Here is a 13,970-nt window from a genome sequence, read left to right on the forward strand (position 1 = left end):
GCATTGGAGAAGGAAATGGCAGCCCACTCCAGCGTTCTTGCCTGGAGAATCCCAGGGATGGGGGAGGCTGGTGGGCTGCCGTCTGTGGGGTCGCACAGAGTCGGACACGACTGAAGCGACTTAGCAGCAGCAGCAGGCTTTTTCTACATCTCATTTATAAAGGAACTCAGCCATGTTTTCTTCTAATACCTTTGTAGCTACATTTTTTTTTTTTTGCATCTCTTCTCTGTGGAGTTACATGTTGTGAGGTATGGATTCAATTTTATCCTGTACCGAGGAGCTATGAAATCCCAACCTTTTTTAATACTAAATTCTTTAATACCCTCAATAGTGTGTGTAAAAGGTTGGGATGTAATTTCTGATGTTTCCTTGTCTATTTTGTACATAAATGTCTCAATTTTTTTTTTTCCAGGAAGTCAATGAAAATTCCCTTAAGAGATTAAGTGCCTACTTAGAAAACCTTCAGAAACCAGGCTTCAAGTCTTTGAAACCAACCCAGCTTGTGTTTTATGTAAGAGAAACAGATCAGAATCCCTCTGACAGCCAGGAACACTTCAACACTTCGGGTACATTTCTTATTTCTCATGTGTCCCTTGCACCCTTGCAGGCTTCATTTGGTATGAGTTCAACCTGTCTAAAAGTTGCTAGAAGACCTTTGGAGTGAAGCCTTGTCGTAGAAAGTAATATCATTTAATCAGGTGTTTTCTTGGAGTTAGATTTTATTCCTGGCTACTTCTGTTTGATGAGCCTCTTTTTTTTTCCCTTAAGGATAGTTGCTTTACAATGTTGTATTAGTTTCTGCTGTACAACAGAGTGAACAAGTTATATGTACACAGACACCCCCTCCCCCTTGAACTCTGCCCACCCCATCCCCATCCCACCGCTCTAGGTCATCACGGAGCACAGAGCTGAGCTCCCTGTGCTATGCGCGGCTTCCCACTGGCCGTTTTGTATATGGCAGTGTTTATATGGATGAGCCTCTTTTAATGTTTAAACTTTTTTGACTAGAAAATGTTTCTGCTTGTCCCCTTCCTAGTTCAGTGCTGGTTTTAAGTATTAAATGTATATATGACAATTTATACATTTTTTAAAGTATAGCTTACCTTTTCTCATCTAGTCCTCAGAGTACCCTGTAAGGTACCTAGTGTTTGCCCGACTGTAACTTAGTAATGCCCCAGGACCATGGAGACAGACTAAGGGTCTTTGAACTCTCTAACCCCAGCCTCATACTATTTCTAAAATCTGATCAGTCTTAACATACAGTGTTCTGTTTGGTCCTTTGCCACTGCTTTGCATGTCCAGCTCTTTTCGACCCCATGGACTCTAGCCCACCAGGCTCCTCTATCCATGGGATTTCTCAGGCAAGAATACTGGCGTGATTTGCCATTTCCTGCTCCAGGGGATCTTCCCCACCCAGGGATTGAACCCAGGTCTCCTGCACCATAGGCAGAATCTTACCTTCTGAACCACCAGGGAAGTCCCAGTAATACTTAAAACTAAGGGTAAATGTGGGTCCATTCTTCTCTAAACATCCATCCTTTTTGTCATTCTTGAGGAAATAACTTTTTTGGAATTAACTTTAAAACAATTTAAAGATTTACTAAGAGTTTTCTGTGAATTAATGCTAAAACAAATAGCTGTAGTCAGCTTTGGCTAAGCAAAGAGAAAAATCCTCTACTTGCAGTTAATGGTTAACTTTGAACCATTTACTAAATAAAAATAGATTGTGAAAAATAATTAAGAGATGAGAGAAAACGTAGCATAAGTGAGAAAAAGATAATGATAGTATATAAGGAGTTTTTAGGTGTCAGAAAGAAAAGAGTAGCTCAGTTACAAAGATTGGCAAACAGTGTCTAGGCATTTCAAGAAATAATACCCATAAATAGCCAATGGATCTTCCCAAATGATACAGTGGCAGAGAATCCACCTGCCAAGCAGGAGATGAGGGTTCCATCCCTGGGTCGGGAAGATCCCCTGGAGAAAGAAATGGCAACCCACTCCAATATTCTTGCCTGGGAAATCCCGTGGATAGAGGAGCCTTGTGGGCTACAGTCCATGGGGTTGCAAAAAGTCGGGCACAACTAAGTGACTGAACAACAAGTAGCCAATAAGCATGTAAAAATGTTTAGCCTTAGTAATCAATGCAAACTGAGTTAATTAGATAATATTCCCAATAAAGGATGCATGCAGTCTGGCACAGGCATTCCAAACTATGTAGCAGCTCTTACATTGAATTAAGTGATTAATGGAGTTGGTAAATTAGGAGAGAAATTGAGATTTATTCCTTGACTCATCTCTTCTGAGGATAAACTATTTCTTCCAAACCTCAACTGCAGGAATTTGGATTTTCCTTTCCTCTTTCACCACCTAGAATAATTCTACCAGTATTTCTCTCACATTACCATCAATGATTCAACTAAAAACTCTTAGTTTGCATGTTCTAGACTCTGTAAATCTGTGTGGCAGGCAGAATAGGTATCTCTGAGAACAATCTAGATTGTGATGACTGTCATCAGTGGCAAAGACATGAAAAAAGCACATTTCAGCCTTGAATGGAGCGGTGAATAATTAAGAACAATTTTTATGCCCATCAGTTTCAGAAGTGTAAAATGAATTATGCTACATTCATTATGTGGATTAGCATGGCACTACTAAAACGAAAGAGGTTGACATGTACATACAGATATGGAGGAGTCCCCAGGTTAAATAACAAAAGCAAGTTCAAAGTAATACATGCAGAATGGTGTAGTTTATATGGGACTTCCCTGGTGTAAGATTAGGCAGTAAAGAATCTGCCTGCAATTCAGGAGACCTGGGTTCGATCCCTGGCTCAGGAAGATCTCCTGGAGAAGGGAATGGCAACCCACTGCAGTATCTTGCCTAGAGAATTCCATGGACAGAGGAACCTCCAGGCTACCATCTATGGGGTTTCAAAGAGTCAGACACAGCTGAGTGTATATGTTTCAATGGAGCAGTTCACACCATAGGGGTGTGTGTGTGCAAAGACATAAGTGTGTATGTCATGTGTAACATGCACACAGCACAGAGGACAGGCCTAGAGCAGTGCTGTGTCAGAGAACCTTCTGCAGTGATGTCACTCGTGTGCGTGCGCGTGTCTGGTACAGCGGCACTGGCCCCGTGTGGCTCCTGAGCACTTGAAGTGGAGCTAGTGTGACCAGGAACTGAATTTTAAATTTAACTTAATTGTAATCAATTTTATTTTAAATAGCCACATATGCCTAGTAGCTACCATATAAGGCAGTGTGTACTTGACTAGGATTGTATTTAGTAAAATTGTATGCCTGTCAACAGGAGACTTTTACTTTATATGTATCATTTTACAATAAGGATGTACTTATATAATACTTATATAATTTTTAAAACCAGTTTTTAAAAAATTTTAAAGAAAAAGGGTTCAGCACGTTATTTATAGTGGGGAAAATGCTTGGCGTGGTGTCAGCTCAGATGTAAACCCTCACTCACTATTCTTAACCCCTTGAGCCTGTGCTTCTTCACATTTCAAAGGAGATAATAATGGTACCCGATGCGAATGTTGATTGAAAAGTGATACACGTTCAACTACTGCCAAGTTTAATAACCAATAAGTAGAGAGGGAATCCAGTAGATTTCCTGTTGTTGACTTAACAAGTTAGATTACTAGTCTGAGCACAGTGGCTACCTGTATTAAAATCAGATTGTGAAGTGCTGACTTTTAAAAAATTGGGGAATTTTGAGTCACTTCTGAAAAATACTGAGTCACAAGATGGGGATAGGGGAGTATAAGCACATACTCTTTAATCATAGAGAAAATTTAAGATGAGTTTCTGTGACCACTGAGACTGGATTGGCCTCTCCACGAACCACTGTCCCCGGGCAGCCTCCCCTGCCTCTGCCCTTCCCCTGGGCCTTAGCCCTGGAGACTGTCTTTGGTGGACATTTGCTTATAGAACTTTCCCATTCCTTAGACTGTAGAGATACAATTTATGAACAGCATTGAAAAATATTCTCAATCCTCTTCTTGGACCGGGGTCACTGGTGCCAAACTAGAAAAGGGAGCTGACAGAGAACTTCATAAAGATCAAGATAGTATGGTACAGTTCTGAAGAAGGGACATCAGTTTCCATTTACAGATGATTTTTCAATAGGGTGAATTTTAATTGGTAATGGAGTGTTTTAAAAGATTTTGATTCTATAAATGTTGTGTGAAAAAAATGTTTTTAAAGTAAAGCAAATAATCATCTGTATTAACTGTTTGGGGGAATTATATTCTCTAGGATTTCGAGCAGTCAAATTTACTTTGCACACCAGAGATCTGCTAAGCACAGTATTGTATATTCTCAACTCCTGCAGTTTATCTATTGAACATGTCCAAAGCTTGAATACTAATGTGCATTCCCAGCCTCTCAAAGAGGCCAAAAGGACATCTGACAGGCCCATCAAATGGGACAAGTCTTACTACTCCTTTACTGGATTCAAGGACCCTGATGAAGACCTCGAGCAAGTCTGGAGAACAGAAACAACCCTAACGTATGTAAGAGTTTTTACTTACCTATTGTTTATGTTTAAAATTATAGTCTAAGATCCTGGTGATCCACTGGTTAAGGCTCTGAGCTTTCACTGCAGGGGGCTCAGATGCAGTCCCTGCTTGGGGAACTGAGATCCTGCATGCTGTATGGTGAATCCAAAATAAAAAAATTTTAATTGAAAAAATAAAAATAAAAGTTTAATTTTCCAGGAAAAGTAATGCAATCAATATAGTTAACCCAGTAACCATTACAAAAAAGATATTTCATACTTCCTACTCAGAGTGGCCAGAATACTTCTAATGGTATTTGATTTTTTTTTTTTTTTTTGCCTTTTGATACCAAACACTGAAAATTGTTTTGTTTTGAGTATGAGCTAGAAGAGAGTGTCTCAGCCTTACATGCATTGGATTCCAGCCCATGAGGCTTCTGCTCACACCGTTAAGAGGGTATTGCTCTGCTTACACCCTTAAGAGGGTATTCCTCACAGTGTGTCCAGATGAACCAAAGCTTGGGAATGTGTTACCTATACCTTTCAGTATAGAAAAAAGTGGGATTGGATAAGTCAGGGCAAAAGAGCAAGAATAAGATTTGTTGCACCATTAAGTCAAGAGGTTTAAGATAACCTATTAAAGAAATTCAGAGAAGCAATTAGCCTGTGGTTTAGTTGAGTGTTTCATGGGGTACAGTTTTGGCCTGGTGCTAAATGTGTAACCATTGTGAAAAGACTGTTCCGGGGTCCCTGAACTCAGAGTTAGTCAGCTGGCAAACTAATGAAAAAAGATTGGAACTGGGAAAAGCCAGTTCCCCAAGATAACTGCTGTTTTACTAGTTCCTTGTCCAAGCCAAATACGATTTCCTTCCTTGTATGTAGTTCATCCAGTAAAATTCTTGAGTCTTTAATAAAAGACTCTCTTATGTTATATTATATTATACTATTAATAGATAGAGTTTTTAAGAGTAGGGACTATGTTTTAATCATCTCTCTCTCTGATACTAATCTGCTTCACAGATTCATAAAACCTATCCAGCATTTTTATTAACACTGAATTAAAGAACCGTTAAATAAGTGTGACTGTGAAGTGCTGTAGGCGCAGTATGGAGAACTCAAGGTTTAATATGGAAATGTAAAGTAGCTTAATACAGATGATAGCAGTAGAAGTGACTCAGCAATGAATGTAAAGGGCCTGTTTTTTGGGGGGTGTTTTTTTTTTTGAACAGTGCCTCTGTTAATTTCACTAGTGTTGACTTAATAAAAGTATCTGCTGTTTTAGTAGGAGATACATTGTCTTAAAGGAAAATTCCTGAGTGTAGATGAGTTGTGTTACTATGAATTCTTGATTTTCTCCATAGGTGTACTTTTTTTTTTAATTGATGCTCTCATGGATTCTTTACCATCTGCACCACCAGGAAAGCCCAATAATTACCAGCACTAGCTCAAATCATGTCATTTTGACTTGTCTCCTCTCAAAGAAGATAACATAAATTGAGTAAACCATTGTTTTAGAAATTGAAGTTGGTGGAAATTTAACATTCTAATTTACTGACAAAATGCAGTGTCCACTGCTATGTATCTTGTCAGACAATGAAGTAAACCCCATTATTAGCTACATAGCTTTTCTTAGTTTTGGCAAATGAAATTAATGATACAGCATTACATGTTTTAACACATTTTAGTCTTGCTTATAACAGACCTTGCAGTCCCCTTAAAACTGCTTTAATGGGGAGGAATGACTGCATGTATATGTATGGCTGAGTCCCTTCGTGGTTCACCTGAAGCTGTCACATAGACCTAATGTCTACATAGACAGATAAATGCCAGCTGTAGAACCTTCATTTTTGTCTCAGGGTTTAGAAGCAAAACACAAAAATTGTTAAACTAGGCCACTTAAATTTTATACATTAAATGTAAGAATTCAAAAAATCAGGTCATGAATATATTAATCATAAGATTCTATTTCAGTCCACATTTTAAGACATTTGGTCCCAAAAGGAAACATGGTATTTTCTTCATAATTCATTTGTCTACAAATCATCCATTTTCTTACCTAATTTAAAGTAAATTAATATGTATTACTTAATAAGTGAGGGAAAATGGAAAAATTGTAATAGCTAATAATCATGACATAAAGTAAGATATTTTTACTTTTCTTATTTCTCACACACCATGCAGAAATGACAAAGTCTTTACCAATATCCTTAAAAGGGGAGTAGGAAGAATTATTAACAACTGCGCACAATTAGTGAATCAAAAATATGTGGAATGTAGGGACTCCCCTGGCGGTCCAGTGGTGAGGACTCTGCACTTCCACTGCAGGGGGCCAAGTTCACCTCTGTCCAGGAACTAAGATCCCTGCAGCGGCCAAAAAAAAAAAAAAAAAACCAACGTAGGACACCTTTACTTAAGAGTGCAAGGTCCCAGGTCCTTATCCCAATGTGTAAGACATTATATGATCTCTCTCTCTCTCTGTCACACACACGCACACACACACACATCCCTCTCCAGTCTTATCTCACGCCCCACCGCACCCCCGGGCATTGTGTGATCTGGTTCATCTCACAGTTCCTGTGTACTAGCCTGGTGGGCATGCCCTTCCCTCTCACTAATCTGCCTGGGAAAACCTGATCCATCTCTCAGGTTCCAGGTCACTTACACCTGCTCTGTAGAACCTTCCAGGCAGAAGTAATTCATTCTTGCTTTGTTCTCATAGAAGCTCATATATTCTCTTCTAGTTGCTTATCTCTCTACTCCTTACTAGATGTGTCTTCCTTATACTCTTAGGCCTTCAGGATAAATATTTGTCTGGTTCTGAGAGTTTCAACTTGACTTTCTTTTTTTGGCCACACTACATGTCTTTCAGGATCTTAGTTCCCCAACTAGGGATCAAACCCGTGCCCTGTGTGGAGTCCTAACCACTGGACCACCAGGGAATTCCCTCAACTTGATTAGTTTTTAAATATTGTAGATTACAACATCTAAAACCTTTAAAGTGACTATTAAAAAGAACCCAAAAAACGTTTACTTGGCAGGCATTTTTGAGATGGACAAATGAGCCTTTCTACACCATTATCATAACACCTGGACTCACTGACAGGTGTCCAGTGGGGTGTCAGATGTCCTGAGGGTGGGGCACTTTAGACCATCTTCCCCCAGCCTCCCTGGAGCTTTCTCTTTCTCAGCTGTACCCAGGGCCCACTCCACCTCCACCCAAAATATTCCTCTGGTCCTGGAGTCTGCTTGCTATTCTACCACGGCCACTCTTGCATTCCCAGGCACAACCCAGGCCCTGTTTATGCAGACCTCCCTTGAGAAAGAGAAACCCTGCGCCAGAGCCAGCATGCCTGTGCTGTGGCCGTTATAACACTGAGGGAGAGACAGCCTGAGAGCGGGGAGCGGGTGGAGCGTGCTGTTCTGCACAAGGCCACCTCGGCTGCCTGCAGCTCTGTTCTGAAAGCTGTCCCCCTCTAATCCCTCGGCAGACTTTGATGTTCATTTTCTCTTTTAAGACTTCACTGAGGTAAATGTTCTCAGAAATGCAGATTTAAGAGAACATCTTTCTACTGAGCCCATGATAGGAGAAAGATCAAGGTTGGGAGAGGTGAGACTTGAGCAGGCCGCTCAGTTGGGTGGGAAGAAACTAAGGGGCCAGCAGACCCACTTGGGAGGAGGAGGTGGGCACTGACTGGGAAGGTTTGAGCAGTGGGAGCCTTTGGACAGAGAGGTGGGCAGGGGGCAGGGTCTGCGGTGAGCAGAGAGAACTCAGGGTGCTAATAGACAGGATGAAAACCAAGGAAGAAGCTGGATCTACCCAGTTAGAATCCATAGAGTTACCTTCGCAAGTTCCTTCATCAGGAAATAGTGCCTTTTAAATGGCACCAGTGCCATTCGGTACGTCTACTGAGTTGACTTTTTCACCATCTGGCTGTACAACCACATCATTTGCTCTAGTTGGAGAAGGGGGTAGTCCTGCCCTTGTGTGGAGATGACTGATGTAAGTGAAGGCCTAGTGGAGCCTTCTGAAAAGTGTGATAAACATAAGGGAGGTTTAAATTTTTTTTAACTTATTTATTTTTAATGCTTTTTTAAAAATTATTATTCTTAAAAAAAAAAATTATTATTCTTTATTTTTTGGCCACACTGCAGGGCATGCAGTATCTTAATCCCCAAACCCAGGATCAAACCCATGCCCCCTGCAGCAGAAGCACAGAGTCCCAATCACTTGATCACCAGGGAATTCCTAAATATTCAGCCTTTTGGGGGAAAGGGGGCTGGGACATGCAGGATTTTAAGTTCCCCAGCAAGGAATCAAACCTACACCCCCTGCTTTGGAAGCATGGAGTCTTAATCCCTGGACCACCAGAGAAGTCCTTGAAGTATCTTTGATTTTTAAAAAATCATCCCATCTCTGAAAATCTAGTAACAAGCTTGGTGTAATGAAAGTTTAATTTTTTGATAGGCTAAAGAAGTTGTCATAACTAAAATATGATTAACAGGTACTGGCGGTTCTCCAAGAAGCCTGTTTTAGAAGTAGGAGTTTACTCTAAAAGTAGACTTGGCAGGAGTACTTATAACTTGGTAAAGGTTTGATGGGAAACTCACTTTAACATTGGGACTGCTTTAAGGTAATGAACACATCTTTCAATAGTAGAAATGTTTGCATTATAGTTAGTATTGCAAGTGTACATCTCTTTTTTTTTTCTTTCTAGATCCTGGTTAGACAACAATGGGGAAAGTGCTGTTAAAAAGTTGAAGAATAGTTTGCCACTTAGAAAAGAACTGGATCGTTTAAAAGATGAACTGTCTCATCAATTGCAGCTGTCAGATATCAGGTAATGAAGATGAGAAAACGTGATTTATATATTAAAATAAACATGTGTTACCTATTGGTAAAGGTTTCTAACAGTTAAATATTCGCATCTTTAATTATTCTGTTCACTAAATTTTCAATTATCTTTTTATGAAACTAATCAAATGTTTATCTAAGAAAACCATTATGAATTAATTATTTAATAAGGTGAAGTAAGGCTTAGATACTGACATTTTTAGCATAATAATTTGTTTTAGCATAATAACATAATGGGCTTATAAGAAAAATATACTTTTCCATATGCATATAATGTATAAAAAAATCAGTATTTCTCCATCATATAAGTTTGGTATTTGAGTTTAAAAAGAGAAAAGAAGGACTTCCTTGATGGCTCAGCAGGTAAGGAATCCACATGCAATGCAGGAGACACAGGAAATACAGGTTTGATCCCTGGGGAGGGGAGATTCCCTGGAGAAGGAAATGGCAACCCACTTCAGTATTTTTGCCTGGAGAATTCCATGGACAGAGGGGCCTGGCGGGCTACAGTCTATAGGGTCACAAAGAGTTGGACACATCTGACTGAACAACTAAAAAAAAAAAAAGGAAAGAAAAAAAAATGTTGTATTCTTTGGTTCTATGTTATATAGCATGACTTCTTAAAATTTTTTTAATTGAGATATAGTTGATATATAGCGTTATAGTAGTTCCAAGTGTTTTACGTAATAATTCATTATTCATAGTTATTATAAAACAATCACCACAATAAGTCTAGTTGACATCTGTCATCATACATAGCTAGGAAAATTTTTTTCTTGTGATGAGAACTTTTAAGATCTACTCTTTAAAATGCATTACAGTATTATTATTAACTATAATCACCATATGACTTTTTAAAAAGTTTTCACAAACTTAGAAATTATTTGCTGAAGTTTATTATAAAATAGATTTAACAGCTACAGCCCTAAGGAGAGGGTGGTGTGATTCATTCATGGGACTCCCTGCGGTATTGTCGTCTGGCTGGGTGCTTCAACTTCTATGACCATTTTGCTGCAGCCTGTTTTGCTTTCAACCTTCATTATGAGAACTGTTTTCTTATATTGAACCAAATGACTATTTGGATACAGTAACAGCACCTTTATCCTGTGCTTGCAGAATCACATAGTACTTATATATTCTTCTATATTTAAATTGTAATTGTTGAAGATAACTCAGATTTATAAGGAAAGTGTTTACACTTGGAGCTTTCACAGGAGTCAGGCAGGTGGGGGTGAGCATGCGCCTCTCTCTGGGGGGACACGGGTGGTAACGGGCCTGTGTGCTCTGTTGGACCAGGTGGCAGAGGAGCTGGGGCATCGCCCACCGCTGCAGCCAACTACACAGTTTAGGCCGCTTAGCCCAGCAGAACTTGGAAACCCTGAAAAATGCAAAAGGTAAACAATTTCCAATCACTTCCAAAATCCATATCCCTTAACAGCTATACAAATCTGTAAATTCTAGAAGAAAACTGTTGAAAGTCTTTGTAGATGTGACTTGATCTCAGCTGAATTGTTAGATCTCCTCTTTGAATGAAACAGTAACTTCTACCAAGTTTACTCCTGAATTGATACATGAAATGTAAGCAATTATTTGCAGAGTGCTAAAAAAATGAAGCCTCTCTGGACAGTGACCAAAGGGTTTGTGTTTTATCATCAGGATGTACAATAATATTTACAGACCGGTCCGGGATGAGTGCAGTGGGACATGTGATGCTAGGAACAATGGATGTCCATCACCACTGGACAAAAGTAAGAAAAAGCTTAAAAGCAAAACAAACAAATAAAGATTTGTCTTCAACATACTTTTGTTTCAGAAAACTGCTAATATGTCAGCAAACTAAAAAAAACTTTGAATCATAGTTTCAGCTGTTTGCAGAGCAGATGTCTTATATTTAGTAGTTTAAATTCTTAGATGACTGATTTTTAAGTCCATTTTTATTTGGAAAATTTTACAGTCTTTTCTAAAGCACAGCCTAAAGGCCTACATTCTATTGGGCTTTTTGGTTTTCTTTTTAACAGATTTACTGTATATAATTGACACAATAGGCTGTGCATATTTGGTGGGTATAATTTGATGAGATATGACGTATGTAAATACCTGTGAAACCATTACCATAATCAAGAGAGTGAACACACCCATTACCCACAAAATTATGTGTATGTCCCTGTGTAAACCCTCTCCTCCATCCCACCACCTCCTCCCAAAGCAGCCACTGGTCTGCTTTCTGTGACTATAGATTAGTTTACATTTCTAGACTTGTATCTGAGTAGAATCACAGAGTATGTTGGGGAGAATCTGATTTCTTTCAGTCAGCATAATTATTTTGAGATTCATTCATGCTATTGCATGTATCAAGAATTTTTTTATTTCCCCAAAGTATTCTGTCTGGTGGATATATACCAGTTTGTTTTTCCATTCACTTATTGATGGATATTGGGTTATGTCAGCATTTGGCCACTTAAAAATAAAGCTGCTATAAACATTTATCTACAAAGTTTAAATGAACATATATTTCCTTTTCTATTGGGTAAATAACCTAAAAGTGGAACGGCCAGATGTGTTGGGGTATTTTAACTTTTCAAGAAACTGCCAATACTTCCTTTGGTGATCTTTTTATTTATTTATTTTAATCTCACTGCATGGCACGTAGGATCTTAGTTCTCTGACCAGGGATTGAACCCATGCCCCCTACATTAGAAGCATGGAGTCCCAGGCCCTGGACCACCAGGGAAGTCCCTGCTATGGTCATCTTTTTATTTTTAGCCATTCTAAGAGGTGTGTGGTCTTATTGCATTGTTGGTTTTTACATTTCTCTCATGATGAATGGCAGTGAGCATCTTTTCATGTACATCTGCCATTGTGTGAAATATCTGTTTATATCACGTATCTCACAGAAGATATTTGCAAACCACCTATCTGACAAAGTCTAACCCTAACCCTTTGTATCTAAATATACAAAGAACTCTCAAAACTCAATAGATAAAAAAATAAAACATAATTCAGTTAGAAAAGGAGCTGAAGACATGAACACACATGTCACAGAAGAGGACATACACATGACAAATAAGCTCATAAAGAACCACAGAGAAATGCAAATTAAAACTACAGTGAGGTACCACCGCACACCTGTCAGAATGGCCAAAGTGAAAAATAATGAGCACCACATGCTGGCAGGGATGCAGAGAAACTGGATCCCTCATCCATTCCTGTTGAGAATGTGAAATGGCCCAGGCACTCTGGAAACGAGTCTGGCAGTTTCTTATAATACTTATAAACACATGCTTACCATGTGGTTTGGCTGCTGCCCTCTTCCTCTTACGCAAGATACAGTCAGGATCTTGGGTGGATCTCAGGGCCATTGTGCGATATGAAAAAAGTCAATCTCACAGGATTACATGCTGTATGATTCCATTTATATAACATTCTTCAAACAATAAAACTAAAGAACAGATCAGTGGTTGCCAGGGGTCAGGAGTGCAGGGAGCAGAGGTGTTGGTGGCTGTGGAAGTGCAGCCGAGGGGACCCTCGTGATGCTTCCAAGTTTGCACAGGCTTTTTTCTTCTGAAACTTTCCCACATGCAACTGACCTTCTCTGCTCTTTTTTTTTTTTTAATTGAAATACATTTGATTTACAACACTGTGTTCATTTCTGGCGTACAGGAAAGTGATTCAGTCATATATACATATATATTCTTTTTCCTATTCTTTCTCATTATGGTTTATTACAGGATACCGAATATAGTTCCCTGTGCTCAACAGTAGGACCTTGTTGATATTTTATACAGCAGTTTATCATACTAACCCCAAACTGCTAATTTATCCTCCCACCCCATCTCCTTTTCCTTAGACAGACTCTTCTTGTTTGTCTTCTATGTCTGAGGGTCTGTTTCTGCTTCATAAAAAAGTTTATTTCCATCATATTATTGATCCCATATGTAAGTGATACCATATGGTATTTGTGGTATTTGTCTTTGTCTTACTTTGCTTAGTATAATCATCTCTGGCTCCATCCTTGTTGCTGCAAATGGCATTATTTCATTCTTTACTGTGGCCGAGTAATATCCCATTGTGTGTATATATGTACCACATCTTCTTTATCCATTCATCTGTCAGGAGACATTTAGGTTGTTTCTGTATCTTGGCTGTCGTAAATAGTGCTGCTATGAACATTGGGGTACATGTATCTTTTTTATAGTTTTTGAAGGGATTTCCATGATGTTTTCCATAGTGGCTGCGCCAGGTTACATTCACACCAACAGTGCAGGAGGGCTCCCTTTTCTGCACACCCTCTCCAGCACTTGTTATTTGTAGACTTTCTGATGGTGGCCGTTCTGACCGGTATAAGGTGATGCCTCATTGTGATAGTTAAGATTTGCATTTCTCCAATAATTAGCAATGCATCTGACCTTCTCTAAATCCTCTTTATCTTTTATTGGTCACGTCAGATGTCCTTAGGAACCTTTGCTTAACTGTCCCTTCACCCTGATGTGGCATTTGTTACGCTGAATTCTGATTCCTGTTTTGTTTCCCTGCACCCTGACCATGAGCCCCTGACAAACAGGGGCACAAACTCTTAATCTCTACACTCCAAGGGCCCATCTTA

General features: G+C 39.2%; 1 protein-coding gene across 5 annotated transcripts in view; it reads left to right on the forward strand.

Annotated features, from left to right (window-relative positions):
• Positions 1-13,970, forward strand: part of TCAIM (T cell activation inhibitor, mitochondrial) — a 38,215-nt gene that overhangs the window by 16,999 nt on the left and 7,246 nt on the right. For all 5 annotated transcript variants that reach the window (XM_061396205.1, XM_061396207.1, XM_061396208.1 and 2 more), the window contains 5 exons: positions 413-566; positions 4,275-4,527; positions 9,231-9,353; positions 10,664-10,761; positions 11,024-11,115. In XM_061396205.1, coding sequence (XP_061252189.1) covers positions 413-566; positions 4,275-4,527; positions 9,231-9,353; positions 10,664-10,761; positions 11,024-11,115 — 720 coding nt within the window. The remainder of the gene's footprint in view (positions 1-412; positions 567-4,274; positions 4,528-9,230; positions 9,354-10,663; positions 10,762-11,023; positions 11,116-13,970) is intronic.

This window comes from Bos javanicus, chromosome 22, assembly GCF_032452875.1.
Source record: "Bos javanicus breed banteng chromosome 22, ARS-OSU_banteng_1.0, whole genome shotgun sequence".
NCBI lineage: Eukaryota > Metazoa > Chordata > Mammalia > Artiodactyla > Bovidae > Bos > Bos javanicus.